The sequence below is a fragment of the Salmo trutta genome, chromosome 31 (assembly GCF_901001165.1).
Source record: "Salmo trutta chromosome 31, fSalTru1.1, whole genome shotgun sequence".
NCBI lineage: Eukaryota > Metazoa > Chordata > Actinopteri > Salmoniformes > Salmonidae > Salmo > Salmo trutta.
The window spans coordinates 36,636,191-36,657,442 of NC_042987.1; the positions used below are offsets into that span (position 1 = coordinate 36,636,191).

The 21,252-nt window shown below is 39.3% G+C and overlaps 2 protein-coding genes across 2 annotated transcripts in view; one reads left to right on the forward strand and one right to left on the reverse strand.

The window, feature by feature from the left end:
* Positions 1-393: 393 nt before the first annotated feature.
* The window catches only part of LOC115170141 (probable G-protein coupled receptor 158), a 113,752-nt gene continuing 92,893 nt past the window's right edge, over positions 394-21,252 (reverse strand). Inside the window, exons 8-11 of the mRNA XM_029726471.1 lie at positions 15,146-15,284; positions 4,134-4,239; positions 3,663-3,809; positions 394-2,541 (exon numbers count right to left, since the gene is read on the reverse strand). Of these exons, the coding sequence (XP_029582331.1) occupies positions 736-2,541; positions 3,663-3,809; positions 4,134-4,239; positions 15,146-15,284 (2,198 nt within the window). The 3' untranslated portion in view covers positions 394-735. The remainder of the gene's footprint in view (positions 2,542-3,662; positions 3,810-4,133; positions 4,240-15,145; positions 15,285-21,252) is intronic.
* On the forward strand, positions 5,025-13,390 carry LOC115170142 (C-type mannose receptor 2). The gene is made up of 3 exons (XM_029726472.1): positions 5,025-6,284; positions 6,575-6,947; positions 13,369-13,390. The coding sequence occupies exons 1-3, from the start codon at positions 5,030-5,032 to the stop codon at positions 13,382-13,384; spliced, it is 1,644 nt and encodes a 547-aa protein (XP_029582332.1). The 5' UTR covers positions 5,025-5,029; the 3' UTR covers positions 13,385-13,390.

A 21,252-nucleotide genomic window follows, 5' to 3' on the forward strand; every position in this document is an offset into this window, starting at 1 on the left:
TGCATCCTCATGTTGCTATGCAAATGGTAACTATGTATGGTGCACCTATGTAGCTATTTCTCCTAGTCAACACTTCAAATTCACATCCTTTGTATAATCTATAAGGCCCCAGAATTAACAGTATAATTATCTGTGCACTGTGCTTCATATGGAAGTTACATTATACACTTCCCAATGACCAACACGCTGAATTCATACTTGGCCCACTACTTGACAAGAATGACCCAGGTGCAGGATACAGATGAAAGAGAACTCCAGTCTAGTATAATGGAACATGTGGCAATATCATCAATTAGTTGTTTACAAAAATGGACTGGTTAAATCAGTCTCACGTTCTTGTACAAACCTGTCTAAATCAGATTGTTGTCTGTAATTAATTCAGTGTAAATTCCCTCACAGGTAGTAAGGATGTGTTTAATGTATTAAAGAGTGTGACAAAACGTGCAAAACTGAAAACTGAGCAAATGTACAAGCAAATAGTGCCGACTAACCATTTCTCTACATTGCGGATAAAGTGACTTTAAGCTGCATAATGGCACAACTAACAACAGGACTTTGTAATTGAACAAATACTTTGTTTGGAATGCTTTAACAGACCGTAGTGTCATGTTTTACTTCACAAAATGATTTTGACATAACCACAGTGCAACTGTTTTTCCCACCCTTATCTTTATAACCCAGTTTGCAAGGCTTTTGTGTCGTGAATACAAAACACATAGTCTATCATTCTGATTATCATGCACTTTTCTCTGACCCATTGTCTTCAAAATCCCAGGGGCAAACGTCAACCCTTTTAGCAGTGCTTACGGGTTGTTTGTAATTAGAACTCAAAGAGTTTTCTTTCGCTGGAGAAGGCTTTGTCTGTGCTACGCTGGCATGCGCGTCCTCTACCTCCCACGGGCACGCCTCCACCCTCTTGTTCTCCGACGCCTCCGGGTCTCTCGTCGAGCTCCTCCGTCTCCCGGATGTTGGCACGGTGACTGGACCACCCTCTGATGATTGGCTGACACGTGGTCTTTCAGAGGGCCTGCTGGAGGAGCTCTCCTTGCTCTTTGACCTGTGCTGCTTCTCTTCCTCCTTGTCCCTCCCTCCTTTCTCTCTCTCACCCCTCTCTCCCCTTTCTTTGGAGGAGCACGAACCTTTTCGTTTCCGCTTGGAGTGAGCCGTGGGACTGGAGCAGGTCTTCTCCTGGCTGGGGGAAGGCGGGGCTGGGGATTCATTGTAGTCCCAGGGACAGATGTCCACCATCAGGGTGGGCGGCTGCAGCAGACTCCCTGTGGATTTGGAGTAGTCTGAGTGGAGGATCTTGGGCTTCCCATCAGTTGGTGTGACGCTCCTCTTACGTCTGATCCTCTCTGGGGAGATGGAGTCTGAATCGCCTCCCAACACCGGCTGCACCTCAAAGGCCCAGGGGCACACCTCCGGTTTGAGCAGGAGCGGAGATCTGGGGGACCTGGGCTTCCTTGTTTCTCTGGCCTCGTCTCGTTCACCCCCCTTCTCTTTGGAGCGCTGTCGGCCTGCAGGCAATTGCCCCGCGGCTCTCTGCTGCTTCTGTTGGGAGCGACTGCCCTTGGTGCTACCCGTGCCACCACCACCATCACCCCTGTGGACCGTGGTGGTCTCTCCCAGAGCAATGGACACATGCTTCTGGGACCTTCCTTCTGACGGGGTTGGGGGGTCCTCCACATCCCAAGAGCACACCTCGGAGAGGTCATACAGGTTTCTCCCCGGCTCTGTATTGATGGACGGCTGGCTGCCACTCACCTGCTGCTTCATGATGCCCATCTTAGCCATGGGTGTCCTGGAGTACTCTACCGACTGGCTGATGATCATCTTAGGATAACACTCCATCTCGTCCACCTCAGACAGCATCCTCCCATCGCGACCCTTGAGTCCTTTCTTGCTGGCATCCTCTGCGCTATGGGTCTTGCTGGTGAGCCCGGGCATCTTCTCTTTGGCACTGGTGATGACACTCAGTGACTTCTGCATGATGGACGTCCTCAGCTGAATGGGCTTTTTGTCCACTGTGAAGTTGTGCGCGCTGGCTGACTTGCAGACCAAGGGGACTGACTCAGCCGGTTCCACCTTTGAGGCAGGCTCCGGTGACTTCTTAACCTGCCTCCTAATGAGAGATCCCAGCAAGGAACCATCGCCGGTGGCCATTTTATCCACACCCGAGCCCTCTCCGCCGGCAGTTTTCTCAGCTTGGTCACAAACGTGGTCGTAGCTGTGTGACTTATTCAGACCCAGAACTTTGCTCTTCAAAGAGTCTTCCCTGGACTTGTGACCTGAATGGGACGAGTCGAAGGGATTCCGTCGAAGGGTGCTGCGGTTGCTCCCGTGCTCACTACTGTCACGTTCCTCACGGCTGCCATAGCTGCCATGTCGGTGCAAGGTCTCCGGGATCTCAGTGAGGCGCTTCATGAGAGAGCGGCCCAGGCCCTTCTTGGAGCTGCGCTTCTTCTGCAGGTGTGGGTTGTTGGCCAGCATCTTCTTGCGCTTGTAGACTTCCAGTTGGGCGTAAAGCTTCTTGAGCTCGTCCTACAATGATGACACAGAGGGATGGGTTGGGAGAGAGAGAGAGAGAGAGAGAGAGAGAAGGAAGTGGATGAGAAAACATATTGCTTGTTCAATGCAAATGTTTTGTTGTTGCTCTAGAGACATAAACTGACATCACAGACACAAACCATCACAGACACATCACAGACACAAACCAAACTAACCATGGTCCATTTCCTTGACAGACTGGAATGTTGCCACAAGGTAGCGACACGCGCTCCCACTCACCTAACTCCTCAGACATTACATCATAAACTTTCACTGCTTTGCTGATACTCAAGTATACATCAAAACCAAACAGGACACCATTGCCATTTTATCAAATCTAGGCAGCTGCATATTTCTTTGTAATGAAAAGCGTTATACAAATTACATTTGAATCACTAATTATTACAATTACGAATGTTCCAAAACAAAACAGCAAATGGGTGCTTAATCTAAACACTCTCTACATTGTAAGATGTGAAAATCTTGGTGCCATACTGGATTGCGCCGTTTGCAAGCTCCGACCAAACTTTGCTATTTTGTGATTATTTTGTTGTTTATTTTTACTTTATTTTCTCTAAAAGTATCCGCTATCATTTCTTAAAACCGACAATAACTTTTTAACATCAGCTCGGCAGTTACTTACCTCAATTCAGGCTTCATCTTCGACTCATCTGCTCTGGAATCTTTCTGTAATTCTGACCCAATTTTCGAGCTACCCAAGAGGGAACGTTGACGTTACAGAGGCAAGAGAGGGGGGAAACTAGCGAGATTAAGGGGAAGGGAGAACAGGCCACCTCTTCCCTCCATTCTACTGGCCAATCACTTGATAATAAGATGGATGACATCCGATCGCGGATTTGCTACCAGCGGGACTCTCAAAACTGCAATATTCTCTGCTTTTCTGAAACATGGCTCTCGGACAAGCTACCCTCCATGGCTATCCAACTCGATGGATTCTCCATTCTCCATTCTCCATTCACCATTCTCCATTCTCCATTTGCCATTCTCCATTCACTATGGGAGTCTTTCACCCATGACATTAAAACTTGAAAACTTTAAAACCAGAACAAATGAAGTTTACAGAACAGAGAAAAAAAGGGAGGGACCCTGCTCACCCGTATGTCCTCGGGGTCCAGGCTGTGTTCGCTCCAGGCTGAGGTGATGCTGCTGTTGAGGTAGGACCCGGAGCGGCCCATGTCCAGCTCCTCTTCATAGGTTTCAGTGGCAATGTCATCACTCGCCTGGGTCCCTGTGGACAGACACTAATGAGAGGGGGAAAAAACAGACAGAGTGATATTATTTAAAATGTTCTGGTGCACTTTTCCACAGTGTGTGTGTCTTTGTGAAACATGTCGCCCACAGACAAGATTGATCCCATTGTTTTCTACTTTTGAGGCGTCTAATTAAGACTAGAAATGAACGGTTTATTCCCCACTCAGCGAAAGTGTTTAAAAGTTCTCCACAGGACTGAAGAGAAGAAATACCCAGAGGTGCATTTAAATTACAGTACGATAACAATTATCGAAGCTGTTTAATGTACTGGTTCTGTATTCAGGGAAAAGTGAAAGGAGAGAGAGCAGGGTTACCTTTGGTACAAACAGCAGCCCCAAAGTCACAGTCACGGTGACGTGTGTGTGAGTGAAGACCAACATGAGCATCCAGTCAGGGTGCCACTGAGGAGCCAGAGTGAACCTGCAGATAAAGACCAACAGGTTTTATTCAGGACACTATTATCTAAGTGTAACAGAGTGCATTATATTCTGCCACGAGCTGTGGCTGGAACTCACAACCTTCTGCACAACAAGACGCCACTCAAAGTCAACTGTCTTAGCCAATAGAGAAAGAGACTCTGGGAGCAACAGTTGGCTTCTGAATCTCAGGTTAGGCGATGTGACCGATGTAATCTAGTCAACATTCTACAGATGAGTTTCACATCCACTACACAAAATCTTCACTATTTGACATGAGTAGCCAGGAAGCTCAGGAACGAAGAGCTACTACCCTCACTACGAAGACATAAAATTGGAAGAAAAAAATGTTCAGCTTATGGATTTATCTTTCTTTACAAAGTGTCTTTCTATTCTGTTTTTCTCCCTGACTCAATGAGTTTCGGTCACTGAGTATTGGTCATTGGTTAAATGATTTGAAAGAGGAAGAGTAGAAAGCTATTTGAATAGGAGAGGGATGCACACTCTCACCCCGTTACCACAAAAAAAAAAAATCCATTATTTGCATGGCGCAACCAATGGCGTGGAAAACCCCCAAAAAACAGGATGTAGTCAAACTACACTTTGTATAGCATAGATAAAGATCTGGCTAGGCACAGCAGGCTGTACATCCCAGGATATGAATCATGAAAGAGTTTCATTGTGTACATAGGATGATATACTGGCAAGTAAAGGTGACGGATGTACAGAACGAGTGAGAGAGACACAGAGAGAACTTCAAATCGAACAGAAGACTGAATCGAACAGAAGATTGAATGAAGCCTCCACCACTAACCATGCAGTGGAGTCTATCTCTCTGCTCTTTAATGGGAGTTGCGTTATTAGCCCAGATGAGCAGTACCTCAACAGTAAACGTTGCGTTACAAGGAGTGGCCACTCAGTCATCACAGTACAATGTTGATGTTAATCATGTGAAAGCTTCTAATGCCATTGACGGGAACAAAGACCCAAACGCCGACCACGGATCCTGCACCCACACAAAGGACGAGGCCTGCCCCTGGTGGAGAGTGAACCTGCTGGATGTGTACAAAGTGACTACTGTTGTAATCACCAACAGAAACAGCAATCCTGCAAGGCTCAATGGTGCAGAGATTCGTATTGGTAATTCACTGGAGAATAACGGCAACAACAACCCCATATGTGCAGTCATCTCCAACATCACAACAGTACAGAACCAGACCTTCCAGTGTAATGAGATGGAGGGACACTATGTCAGTGTGATCATCCATGGCGATAACAACATTCTCACTCTGTGTGAGGTGGAGGTATATGGCATTCTAGCGGGACACTGTTCATCTGCAACATGCCTCTCTCATGACGAGTATCACTTTGTGAACCAAAATAAGACCTGGACTGAAGCACAGAGTTACTGCAGACAGAAGTACACGGACCTGGCCACCATAGACAACGTGGAGGACTTGGACAGACAGATGAAAGCTGTACATAGTGGTTATACTGAAGCAGCCTGGATAGGGTTAAAGAAGGGAGACTGGAAGGGAGAGTGGCAGTGGTCAGACAATGATTGCAGTGAGAGATATTTCAACTGGCAACAAGACGAACCAAATAACAGGGGAGGGAACGAGCACTGTGTGATGATGAGCAACGGTGGCCAATGGAATAAATCTAATTGCAACAATTCACATGCATTTATCTGCTATGACAGACTGAACAGTTCTGGTACGAAATTCAATTTTATTAATAATACGCAGATGACTTGGAGAGATGCTCAGATGTACTGTAGGGAGAATCACACAGACCTGGCCAGTGTGAGGAACCAGACTGAGAACGAGGAGATATTTAGACTGGCTAGTGGTCATAGTGTGTGGATTGGCCTGTTCAGAAGCTCCTGGAAGTGGTCGGACCAGAGTAACTGCTCATTCAGAAATTGGCATGAGAGACAACACGATAACACAGGAGGGAATCAGACCTGCGCTGTGACATTTATGAACTATTCAGGGCATTGGGGTTGTCAGAAGTGTGATGAAAAACGACCTTTCTTCTGCTACTACAGTGAGTGACCCCCTCCTCTGTTTATGGCATCTCTAATGTCGCTGAGTTATAGTAAACTACAGCTACACCTCTGAATGTGTGTTATACACCTCTCCTCTGCAACCCCTAGACATTTCAACTATTTTGTTATAGCTCTTACCTAGCTCACCTGATTCACCTGATTCAAGGGCTTGATGATTAGTTGAAAGGTGTGCTCGATCTAGATCAAATGCATGGTATGGCTGGGGTCCCCGAGGAGAGGTTTGAAAAAGCCTGTGTTATAATATCCCAAACTCGTTTTTTTTTCTCAGATAAGGCGATCTTGATTAATCAGAAGAAGACGTGGAAAGACGCCCTGGCCTACTGCAGAGAGCACCACAACGACCTGGTCTCTGTCCACTCTGACGAGGTCCAGAGATGGGTGGAGGCCCAGGCCAAGAGAGCCTCCACTCCTCATGTGTGGCTGGGCATGCGCTTCACCTGCACTTTGAACCTCTGGTTCTGGGTCAGTGGAGAGTCCACCTGCTACCACAACTGGGCTCTGGGAAACGGGACCGTCATGGAGGACTGTGGGAAAACCGGAGTGAGGAGAACTGGGGCGGTAGAGAAAGATGGACGTCACCAGTGGGTCAGTCTGCCTGACACAGAGGAGCTCAACTTCATCTGCAGCACCTCTAACAAAAGGTAGTAGAATCTGGACCCAGCTCTAGCATGGTGCCATTCCCAGACATGGATTTGGCCTAGTCCTGGACTAAAAAAGCAGAGAAGAATCTCCATTTAGAATGCTTTTTAGTCCAGGTCTAGGCTTAATCTGTATCTGGGAAACCATCCCTCATTCTTCAAATCTATATCTTTTCATTCATAGAACTTTCTAGAAGCATGTTGCTGTCGTAGCTTTTGAAAAAGAAAAGCATCACACTCAGCTCAGATGTAATAATTTAACGACCAACGTTTGGACAGACAAGCTGTCTTCATCAGGGTATAATGACAAAATGCGGGTCACTAGTTGTCTCTGTAATAATGTCCAGGTGTGGCTTGATATCATTGGTTGATTTACAGATATAAATAGAACATATAAAAAAACCTAAATGGATATACGATCATAGATACAATTTGCTATATAAGCCTACAAACATTTACAATGAATAGAAAAATCACAATAATCACAAGAATGGCTTCAGATCAAAGTCTACGTTGAGACTGAAGGGAGCGAGGGTCTTTAAATTAAAGTTCCGGGCAGCCTCTCGTTTTAACAATACATTTTCACGATCGTAACTTTAATACTTTTTTTGTTTGACATTATATTGTATTGTGTGTGTGACTTAATAAATGATTTGATTTTTATAGATTATGTTTAAGGTAAAAAAAAAGAATACTCTTGTTAAACTGTTTTATCTTTTGCGGTTGTTTATTTACATCCTTTTCACATATTTGTCTAAACGTTTTTATTAGTCTTTTAATCACATATAGACCTGGATGATCATTGTTGATGTTGCTCTTTTTTACTGTCCTTTTAGTGTCAATAGTATCGGTGTGGGTGAGTATGTGATGTTTGATGATTGTTTCAATGTCATATTTCGATGCTCTTTTGAACTCTTTATTTTTGGTTTGAGTGATTGTTTTACTATTTTGTTGATTATTGATTCGCCGCCAATGGGGTAAAAAATAAATAATATATATATATTTGTCAAGTTGTGTAATAAAAAAACATTTCATAGATTGTTAAAAATGTATTTAAAGGTCATGTTTTTCATTAAATTGGATGATATTTGAAGGAAACCAGATCAAAATATGAAAAATGACTGTTGCTTCTACGTTGATAAAGTCGTTCAAAACTCCAACGCAGTTGTCATGTCAACACATCCGTCAGTGCTGCTGTGAACCGTGTCACAAGAGAAATGCTAAACGGGAGATCATATCACTGATGCGATTTCAATGTTGTTTGAGTTGCTTTGTGTAACACCAAATTTGCTTGAGGTGATTTTACTGCAACACTGCTCACTATATCCAAGTTGTTTGACATAGGACTAGAGCTGTCAGTTAAGGTGAGCTCATGAATATAACCTCCCCGCCCACTCAGCCTGTCTTTTCAAACTTCCTGGTAGTTAGCCATGTGAAAAAAATAAATACTTTTCAGAATTACTTTTCAGGATCTTTCAAACTTCTTAACTATAAGATATGATGCTTAGCTTATATTGTATCCACTTTGTTTCCCCGGAATAATTTAAAAAAATAAAATCATTAAAAAAAAGGATCTAGAATCGAAATGAGAATGGAAGAATGTGATCATATCAAATGCTCTGAGTATACCAGACGTTAGGAACACCACAAAACACCGCAACAAAAACCATTTATCGTTACAAAGTCCTATTAAAGTTGCTGGGTGGAGTGACTGACTAAAGTGGTCTATGAAATATTAATCATCATCAAACTTCAAACCTTCAAACGAGGCAGGTGAATTTTCATATCCTCGACTGATTCAATGGGGATCACGACGCTGAGGGATGGTGGTCAAGGTCCCGGGGAGGTCGATGTCCCACCACCCCTTCGTCAACTGCTCCCCCGATAATGAGATTCAACCTCATTAATCACATTAGTCATCCCAAAGGGTGTTTTTGGCAGTGGGTTGAAAAATAAACATCACGACTCCCTCCCTCTCTCCTTCCCTGTCTTAGACAAACTCAGCCAGCTCTTATCGCCGGGCTCCAGCAGCCTGGCTGCTCTCTGATGACTCTGACGTGGTTCTCTGAAATAAGCATGGCAATAGACTCTCTGGACTTATTTATGGTCATACTGTACATACTACAGCCTCAGTTCCTGGAGTACACACACACACACACACACACACACACACACACACACACACACACACACACACACACACACACACACACACACACACACACACACACACACACACACACACACACACACTTGTAGTTTTCCTAGTTGTCAAATGAGAAGGAGGCTCATCAAGCCAGTGTCAGCGCTTCCAGCAGATAACAGTAGAGAGACAGTTGCAAACAGGGTATAAGGAGTTTATTTTAAGCCTTGGAAGATTTTTTGCACCGTCTGCCTGGTGCAGGCATAATACTATCCACCTCCTTTCAAGGGGCTTATCCGAGTTGTCCTGCTGACACTATTCATTTGTTTGATGGGAAGGAGCGCTCTACTCTGCTCCTGTTATTCTCCTGCCTATATCTCTTCTTGATTATGGATATAAACTATAAGGGCAAAAAGTTGTAAGGGCATATACAGTATACGCCTCCCCTCTCTCTCTCTCTCTCTCTCTCTCTCTCTCTCTCTCTCTCTCTCTCTCTCTCTCTCTCTCTCTCAAATACTTAGTAAAAGTCTACTCTCCTTGCACAGTCTTCACATTCACTTATATTTCCCCCGTACATATCTATACAACCTACTCTACATTTTAAAAGTGAAAGAAAATTATAGAAAATGTTCAAAATTATTATAATACATTTTTTTTAACGAAGATGTCTTGATTGCGTATCTCTTCACACCCCAGAGATAATACTTGGAAGCACTGTTGGCAGCCATTATAGCTGGGAATCATTTGGAATAGGATTCTAACTATGCACAAGTCTAAAGGGTAACATATATCCATTGTTTTTGTCAAATTTGCTCAAACTCAGAACATTTGGTTAGGAGTCATTGATGTACAGCAACCCACGGGGCACAGACATCAGTTCAACGTCTAGTTTTGATTTACATTTGGTTGAGTTGTCAACTAATGTGAATTCAACGTGAAATCAACAAAACATTTCACTATTTCATTGGATTTAGGTAAAAAGTTGGGTGAAAAAAAGATGAAATTCTCTTACGTTAATGACTTTTTACAAATCCAATCAGTTTTCCACATTGATTCAATGTCATCACATATCATTTTTGTTGTTGAAATGACCTGGAAACAACGTTGATTAAACCCGTTTTTGCCCATTGGGAATATTCAAACCTTGTCTCGACATTTTCAGATTTAAGTCAGGACTGAGACTGGACTATTCAGGAACACTCACCACCTCTTATACCCTGACTACAGTGCTCGCGTCGCGTGCGCGAGCGTTGCAAAATATATTTAGGAATCTATGTTATTCAATTATTCCACCCACACTGCTCGCGCGCACCAACGAGCGTCTGCGTTGCCAAGGGATAAAATAGAAGTCATTCCTATTTCTGACGCAGATCACGCTGCAAGTCCTGCCTCTCCCATCTCCTCATTGGTTTATAGAAGTAGGTACCCACGTGCCATCTCCTCATTGGTTATACCCACGTGGGTGATTGAAAGATGAACTGTTTTGCTTGTTGTCGTGGTAATATTATGAACTTGTAGATGCCAATCACCATATAAGTTCAAAGATGAAAAAGCCTGGAAGGAGGAGAGATGACTAGAAACGATTCAGTTGACCGTTTTGTGTGTGGATTAATTGTCGGAGTAGAGGACCTTGTGCATTTCAGGTAAAATAACAACTCAATGTTTATATCCCAGGACAAATTAGCTAGCAACAGCAAGCTAGCTAAATAGGACAAATTAGCTAGCAAGTGCAAGCTAACTAGCTAAATTGCCATAAATGTTTAATGCTTTTCGACCTGTCCCCAAATGAATGTCATTGGTTCAGAGTTTGTTTGGATATTTTAACCTGCGTGTTGTGATCGCGTTTGGTGTAAGGGGACAAAATACATTTATGCACGATAGCACACGATTGCGCAGCCGGTTTGGGTTCTGTGTTAGAAAGTCATCTTCGGCATTACAATTAAATAAAGTTAAATAAAGGTTAAATAAATGTGTGTAATTGTCTCAATGAAAAATACAACTCTATCCCAGGGTTAGGTTTTCAGAAGACTACTGTCACATCCTGACCATAGAAATATGTTATTTTCTATGGTAGAGTAGGTCAGGGCGTGACAGGTTTTTTCTTCTTCTTCTATGTTTTCTATTTCTATGTTCAGGTTCTAGTTTTGTATTTCTATGTTGGGGTTTTGTTTGGGATGATCTCCAATTAGAGGCAGCTGGTCCTCGTTGTCTCTAATTGGAGATCATACTTAAGTAGTTTTTTTTTCCCACCTGGGTTTGTGGGAGATTATCTTTGAGTCAGTGTATGTTCACCTCTGCGTCACGGTTTGTTGTTTTTGTCATTCAGTTTATTGTTTTTTGTCATTCAGTTTATTTATGTATTGCATAGTTTACAGTGTAAATAAAATGTGGAACGACACACACGCTGCACTTTGGTCCGCTTCTCCTTTTGACAAACGTGACAACTACGGTGAGTTTCCCTCTTAACTTTTTACTATCAACGACTTCCAACAAAATGTACTGAATGTTAAGCAATTTTGATCATTTGGAAAATATTCAGACACTTTGACTTTTTCCACATGATGTTACGTTATAGCCTTATTCTAAAATGGATTAAATAAATGTTTTCCTCATCAATCTACACACAACACCCCATAATGACAAAGCGAAAACAGTTTTTTAGACATTTAAAAAAATAAAAAACAGAAATACCTTATTTACATAAGTAGTCAGACCCTTTGCTATGAGACCCAACTAATGAGCTCAGGTGCATCATGTTTCCATTGATCATCCTTGAGATGTTTCTACAACTTGATTGGAGTCCACCTGTGGTAAATTAAATTGATTGGACATGATTTGGAAAGGCACACACCTGTCTATATAAGTCCCACAGTTGACAGTGCATGTCGGAGCCAAAACCAAGCCATGAGTCTGAAGGAATTATCCGTAGAGCTCCGAGACAGCATTGTGTCAAGGCACAGGTCTGGGGAAAGGTACCAAAAAATGTCTGTAGCATTGATCAGGGAGGTGACCAAGAACCCGATGGTCACTCTGACAAAGCTCCAGAGTTCCTCTGTGGACAACCATCTCTGCAACACTCCACCAATCAGGCCTTTATGGTAGAGTGGCCAGACGGAAGCCACTCCTCAGTAAAAGGCAGCTGACAGCCTGCTTGGAGTTTGCCAAAAGGCACCTGAAGGACTCCCAGACCATGAGAAACAAGATTCTCTGGTCTGATGAAACCAAGATTGAACTCTTTGGCCTGAATGCCAAGTATCACGTCTGGAGGAAACCAGGCACCGCTCATCACGTGGCCAATACCATCCCGTGGCCAATACCAAGCATGGTGGTGGCAGCATCATGCTGTGGAGATTGTTTTCAGTGGCAGGGTCTGGGAGACTAGTCAGGATCGAGGGAAAGATGAACGGAGCAAAGTATAGAGATCCTTGATGAAAACCTGCTCCAGAGCACTCAGGACCTCAGACTGGGGTGAAGGTTCACCTTCCAACAGGACAACAACACTAAGCACACAGCCAAGACAACGCAGGAGTGGATTCGGGACAAGTCTCTGAATGTCCTTGAGTGGCCCAGCCAGAGCCCAGACTGGAACCCGATCGAACATCTCTGGAGAGACCTGAAAATAGCTGTGCAGCGACGCTCCCCATCCAACCTGACAGAGCTTGAGATGGGATCTGCAGAGAAGAATGGGAGAAACCCCCCAAATACAGGTGTGCCAAGCTTGTAGCATCATACCCAAGAAGACTCAAGGCTGTAATTGCTGCCAAAGGTGCTTTAATAAATCCTCTTTGGGCTTGGTGGGACGCTAGTGACCCACCTCGACAGCATCAGGTGAAATTGCAGAGCGCTAAATTCAAAATACAAAAATCGTAATATTAAACATTCATGAAAATACAAGTGTCTTACATTGTTTAAAAGCTTAACTTATTGTTAATCCAACTGCGTTGTCAGGTTTCAAAAAGGCTTTACGGCAAAAGCATACCGTGCGATTATCTGAGGACAGCGCCCCGCATACACCAGCATTGAAAACATTTTCCAAACCAGCGGAGGCATCCTGAGGTATCCTGCCTGTTTGGCCCTGTCCGGGGGTATCTTCGGATGGGGCCACAGTGTCTTCTGATCCCTCCTGTCTCAGCCTCCAGTATTTATGCTGCAGTAGTTTATGTGTCAGGGGGCTAGGGTCAGTCTGTTACATCTGGAGTATTTCTCTTGTCTTATCCGGTGTCCTGTGTGAATTTAAATATACTCTCTCTAATTCTCTCTTTATCTCTTTCTTTCTCTCAGAGGACCTGAGCCCTAGGACCATGCCTCAGGACTACCTGGCATGATGACTCCTTGCTGTCCCCAGTCCACCTGGCCGTGCTGCTGCTCCAGTTTCAACTGTTCTGCCTGCGGCTATGGAACTCTGACCTGTTCACCGGACGTGCTTGTTGCACCCTCGACAACTACTATGATTATTATTATTTGACCATGCTGGTCATTTATGAACATTTTAACATCTTGACCATGTTCTGTTATATTATCCACCCGGCACAGCCAGAAGAGGACTGGCCACCCCTCATAGCCTGGTTCCTCTCTAGGTTTCTTCCAAGGTTTTGGCCTTTCTAGGGAGTTTTTCCTAGGGAGTTTTTCCTAGCCACCGTGCTTCTTTTACATGCATTGCTTGCTGTTTGGGGTTTTAGGCTGGGTTTCTGTACAGCACTTTGAGATATCAGCTGATGTACGAAGGGCTATATAAATACATTTGATTTGATTTTGATCACAAAAATCAGAAATAGTGATAAAATAAATCACTTACCTTTAAAGATCTTCCTCTGTTTGCAATTCCAAGGGTCCCAGCTACACAACAAATGGTTGTTTTGTTCAATCAAGTCATTCTTTATATCCCAAAAAAGTCAGTTTAGTTGGCACGTTTGATTCAGTAATCCACCCGTTCCACTCGTTCAACATGCAGACAAAGGAATCCGAAAAGTTACCAATAAACTTCATCCAAACAAGTCAAACAACGTTTCTAATCAATCCTCAGGTACCTTAATATGTAAATAAAGGTTAAAATTTAAGACGGAATGTAGTATGTTCAATACCGGAGATAAATAACGAAGTGCGCGCCCTCATCCACGCGCGCCACAAGACTACAGTCCAAAATGGGAGCCACCTTGAAAAACTACAGCTACTTCATTTTTCAAAACACAAGCCTGAAACCCTTTCTAAAGACTGTTGACATCTAGTGGAAGCCATGGTAACTGCAATCTGGGAGGAAATCCTTTGAATATCCCATAGACAAGCATTTGAATGGACTGTGATCTAAAAACAAAAGACATTCCGGATAGATTCCCCTCAGGTTGTCGCCTGCCATATCAGTTCTGTTATATTCACAGACATTATTTTAACAGTTTTAGAAACTTCAGAGTGTTTTCTATCCAATGCTACCACAATTATGTGCATATCCTAGCTTCTGGGCCTGAGTAACAGGCAGTTTACTTTGGGCACGTCAGTCATCTGAACTTCCGAATACTGCCCCCTAGCCTTAAGAAGAAAGTACCCTTGTAAAGGGTCTGAATACTTTTATTTATACATTTGCAAAAAATTCTAAAAACTTGGTTTTACTTTTGTCATTATGGGGTATTGTGCTTAGATTGATGAGGGGGAAAAAACGATTTAATCCATTTTAGAATAAGGCTGTAAAGTAACAAAATGTGGAAAAAGTCAAAGGTCTGAATACTTTCTGAATGCACTGTACGTTGCCCTAAGTGTTGTGCAAGTTTGGTAGAATCTTATTAAAAATGAATCACATCTATAACAACTGCCAAAGGTGCTTCCATCAAATATTAACTCTGGGGTGTGAAGACATGCTATCAAGACATCGTAATTTTACATTTGTATTAATTAGGACATTTTTCTGTAATTTTTCTTTAACTTTGAAAATGTGGAGTAGGGTGTGTAGATCGTTAAGATTTTTTGTTGTTGAATGTAATCCCTTGATAGATTACATTTTATCACAGTGAAATGTGAAGACTGTGCAAGGGGTGTGTAGACTTTCACTAGTGACCGTATTACTTACCTAATGGTGTGGAATACTGCCGATATGAGGAGTTCATTGTATATGGCAACAGTCATGTAGCGTGGTTCATGGAAGGCTGACGGTACAGTCCGGACAGCATAGCAGAGGTACACTCCCCACAGAAGAAACAGGAACTCGGCTTGATAAAAAGAGGTCCACAGTTCAGGTGGGTTAGACCAATGTCCTTAAGTCTAAATGTCCTTAACTCTAAATTAACTCTAAATGCCCTTAACTCTAAATGTCCTTTACTCTCACAAAGAAATAGCAGAGATACAGTATATACAGTACACAACACTCAATGACTGCTGACTGAAATTAGATTCTGGAAGTTCTGCATTATTTACGACAACCATTGTTGCTTTTTTTTTGTACAAAATAGCAGCAATACAATTCAAGGGTGTCCTCATTTTGCCTTCAAAGAATATGCAGTGTGCACTCCGGGAGAGGGCACTGCTTTGAGGAAACGTTGGTTGTTGGGTTTGCCCATTGGATTGTTGGGTTTGCCCATTGGATTGTTGCGTTTGTCCATTGGATTGTTGCCTTTGTCCATTGGATTGTTGCCTTTGCCTATTGTATTGTTGGGTTTGCCTATTGGATTGTTGGGTTTGCCTATTGGATTGTTGGGTTTGCCTATTGGATTGTTGGGTTTGCCTATTGGATTGTTGGGTTTGCCCATTGGATTGTTGGGTTTGCCCATTGGATTGTTGGGTTTGCCCATTGGATTGTTGGGTTTGCCCATTTGATTGTTGGGTTTGCCCATTGGATTGTTGGGTTTGCCCATTTGATTGTTGGGTTTGCCCATTGGATTGTTGGGAGCAAATTCCTTTCTTTATTTTTGTGCAGTTTGCTCTCCGTTGGTCAGCACCTCCGCAAAATGTTTGGGTGTGCGTCAGCTCATGCTTTTTTTCTAGATCCTTCAAAGAATATGAAAGACGATTCCATTTTAATAAAGCAGCCTTGAATTGTTAACCTGTTATAACTGTTATACTGTTATTACTGTTATTACTGTTATACCTGTTATACTGTTATACTGTTATACTGTTATTACTGTTATACTGTTATTACTGTTATACTGTTATTACTGTTATTACTGTTATACTGTTATACTGTTATTACTGTTATACCTGTTATTACTGTTATACCTGTTATTACTGTTATACTGTTATACTGTTATAACTGTTATTACTGTTATACCTGTTATACTGTTATTACTGTTATTACTGTTATTACTGTTATTACTGTTATACCTGTTATACTGTTATACTGTTATACTGTTATACTGTTATACTGTTATTACTGTTATACTGTTATACCTGTTATACTGTTATACTGTTATTACTGTTATTACTGTTATACCTGTTATACTGTTATACTGTTATACTGTTATTACTGTTTTACTGTTATTACTGTTATACTGTTATACTGTTATACTGTTATACTGTTATTACTGTTATTACTGTTATACTGTTATACTGTTATTACTTTTATACTGTTATACCTGTTATACCTGTTATTACTGTTATTACTGTTATACTGTTATTACTGTTATACTGTTATACTGTTATACTGTTATACTGTTATACTGTTATTACTGTCATACTGTTATTACTGTTATTACTGTTATACCTGTTATACTGTTATACTGTTATACTGTTATTACTGTTATTACTGTTTTACTGTTATTACTGTTATACCTGTTATTACTGTTATACTGTTATACTGTTATTACTGTTATACTGTTGTTACTGTTATTACTGTTATACCTGTTATTACTGTTTTACTGTTATACCTGTTATTACTGTTATACTGTTATACTGTTATTACTGTTATTACTGTTATTACTGTTATACCTGTTATACCTGTTATACTGTTATTACTGTTATTACTGTTATACTGTTATTACTGTTATACCTGTTATACTGTTATACCTGTTATACTGTTATTACTGTTATTACTGTTTTACTGTTATCCTGTTATTACTGTTATACTGTTATACTGTTATAACTGTTATACTGTTATACTGTTATACTGTTATACTGTTATTACTGTTATTACTGTTATACTGTTATACTGTTATTACTGTTATACTGTTATTACTGTTATTACTGTTTTACTGTTATTACTGTTATTACTGTTATACTGTTATTACTGTTATACTGTTATACTGTTATTACTGTTATACTGTTATTACTGTTATACTGTTATACCTGTTATACTGTTATTACTGTTATTACTGTTATTACTGTTATACTGTTATACTGTTATACTGTTATTACTGTTATACTGTTATACCTGTTATTACTGTTATACTGTTATTACTGTTATTACTGTTATACTGTTATTACTGTTATACTGTTATACCTGTTATACTGTTATTACTGTTATTACTGTTATTACTGTTATACTGTTATACTGTTATACTGTTATACCTGTTATACTGTTATACCTGTTATACTGTTATACTGTTATTACTGTTATACCTGTTATTACTGTTATACTGTTATACTGTTATACTGTTATACCTGTTTTACTGTTATACTGTTATTACTGTTATTACTGTTATACTGTTATACTGTTATACTGTTATACTGTTATACTGTTATTACTGTTATACTGTTATACTGTTATACTGTTATTACTGTTATACTGTTATTACTGTTATACTGTTATACCTGTTATACTGTTATTACTGTTATACCTGTTATACTGTTATTACTGTTATTACTGTTATACTGTTAATACTGTTATTACTGTTATTACTGTTTAAACTGTTATACTGTTATTACTGTTATTACTGTTATTACTGTTATACCTGTTATTACTGTTATACCTGTTATACTGTTATTACTGTTATACTGTTATTACTGTTATACTGTTATACTGTTATTACTGTTATACTGTTATTACTGTTATTACTGTTATACTGTTATTACTGTTATACTGTTATACTGTTATTACTGTTATACTGTTATACTGTTGTTGGGTTTGCCCATTGGATTGTTGGGTTTGCCCATTGGATTGTTGGGTTTGCCCATTGGATTGTTGGGTTTGCCCATTTGATTGTTGGGTTTGCCCATTTGATTGTTGGGTTTGCCCATTGGATTGTTGGGAGCAAATTCCTTTCTTTATTTTTGTGCAGTTTGCTCTCCGTTGGTCAGCACCTCCGCAAAATGTTTGGGTATGCGTCAGCTCATGCTTTTTTTCTAGATCCTTCAAAGAATATGAAAGACGATTCCATTTTAATAAAGCAGCCTTGAATTGTTAACCTGTTATAACTGTTATTACTGTTATTACTGTTATACTGTTATAACTGTTATTACTGTTATTACTATTATACTGTTATACTGTTATACTGTTATACTGTTATACTGTTATACTGTTATACCTGTTATACTGTTATTACTGTTATTACTATTATACTGTTATACTGTTATACTGTTATACTGTTATACTGTTATTACTGTTATTACTGTTATTACTGTTATACTGTTATACTGTTATACTGTTATTACTGTTATACCTGTTATTACTGTTATTACTGTTATTACTGTTATTACTGTTATACCTGTTATACTGTTATACTGTTATACTGTTATTACTGTTATTACTGTTATTACGTTATTACTGTTATACTGTTATACTGTTATACTGTTATACTGTTATACCTGTTATACTGTTATTACGTTATTACTGTTATACTGTTATACTGTTATACTGTTATACCTGTTATACTGTTATACCTGTTATACCTGTTATACCTGTTATACCTGTTATAACTGTTATACCTGTTATACCTGTTATACCTGTTATACTGTTATACTGTTATACTGTTATTACTGTTATTACTGTTATTACTGTTATTACTGTTATACTGTTATACTGTTATTACTGTTATTACTGTTTTACTGTTATTACTGTTATTACTGTTATACTGTTATTACTGTTATTACTGTTATTACTGTTATTACTGTTATTACTGTTATTACTGTTATTACTGTTATACTGTTATACTGTTATACCTGTTATACTGTTATACCTGTTATACTGTTATACCTGTTATACTGTTATACTGTTATTACTGTTATACCTGTTATACTGTTATTACTGTTATACTGTTATTACTGTTATACTGTTATACTGTTATACTGTTATTACTGTTATACCTGTTATACTGTTATACTGTTATACTGTTATACTGTTAATACTGTTAATACTGTTATACTGTTATTACTGTTTAAACTGTTATACTGTTATACTGTTATAACTGTTATACTGTTATTACTGTTATTACTGTTTAAACTGTTATACCTGTTATACTGTTATTACTGTTATACTGTTATTACTGTTATACTGTTATTACTGTTTAAACTGTTATACCTGTTATACTGTTATTACTGTTATACTGTTATACTGTTATTACTGTTATACTGTTATACTGTTATTAGTGTTATACTGTTATACTGTTATTACTATTATTACTGTTATTACTGTTATACCTGTTATACTGTTATTACTGTTATACCTGTTAAACTGTTATTACTGTTATACTGTTATTACTGTTATACTGTTATACCTGTTATACTGTTATTACTGTTATTACTGTTATTACTGTTATACTGTTATACTGTTATACTGTTATTACTGTTATACTGTTATACCTGTTATTACTGTTATACTGTTATTACTGTTATTACTGTTATACTGTTATTACTGTTATACTGTTATACCTGTTATACTGTTATTACTGTTATTACTGTTATTACTGTTATACTGTTATACTGTTATACTGTTATACCTGTTATACTGTTATACCTGTTATACTGTTATACTGTTATTACTGTTATACCTGTTATTACTGTTATACTGTTATACTGTTATACTGTTATACCTGTTTTACTGTTATACTGTTATTACTGTTATTACTGTTATACTGTTATACTGTTATACTGTTATACTGTTATTACTGTTATACTGTTATTACTGTTATACTGTTATTACTGTTATACTGTTATTACTGTTATACTGTTATACCTGTTATACTGTTATTACTGTTATACCTGTTATACTGTTATTACTGTTATTACTGTTATACTGTTAATACTGTTATTACTGTTATTACTGTTTAAACTGTTATACTGTTATTACTGTTATTACTGTTATTACTGTTATACCTGTTATTACTGTTATACCTGTTATACTGTTATTACTGTTATACTGTTATTACTGTTATACTGTTATACTGTTATTACTGTTATACTGTTATTACTGTTATTACTGTTATACTGTTATTACTGTTATACTGTTATACTGTTATTACTGTTATACTGTTATACTGTTGTTGGGTTTGCCCATTGGATTGTTGGGTTTGCCCATTGGATTGTTGGGTTTGCCCATTGGATTGTTGGGTTTGCCCATTTGATTGTTGGGTTTGCCCATTTGATTGTTGGGTTTGCCCATTGGATTGTTGGGAGCAAATTCCTTTCTTTATTTTTGTGCAGTTTGCTCTCCGTTGGTCAGCACCTCCGCAAAATGTTTGGGTATGCGTCAGCTCATGCTTTTTTTCTAGATCCTTCAAAGAATATGAAAGACGATTCCATTTTAATAAAGCAGCCTTGAATTGTTAACCTGTTATAACTGTTATTACTGTTATTACTGTTATACTGTTATAACTGTTATTACTGTTATTACTATTATACTGTTATACTGTTATACTGTTATACTGTTATACTGTTATACTGTTATACCTGTTATACTGTTATTACTGTTATTACTATTATACTGTTATACTGTTATACTGTTATACTGTTATACTGTTATACTGTTATTACTGTTATTACTGTTATTACTGTTATACTGTTATACTGTTATACTGTTATACTGTTATTACTGTTATACCTGTTATTACTGTTATTACTGTTATTACTGTTATACCTGTTATACTGTTATACTGTTATACTGTTATTACTGTTATTACTGTTATTACGTTATTACTGTTATACTGTTATACTGTTATACTGTTATACTGTTATACCTGTTATACTGTTATTACGTTATTACTGTTATACTGTTATACTGTTATACTGTTATACCTGTTATACTGTTATACT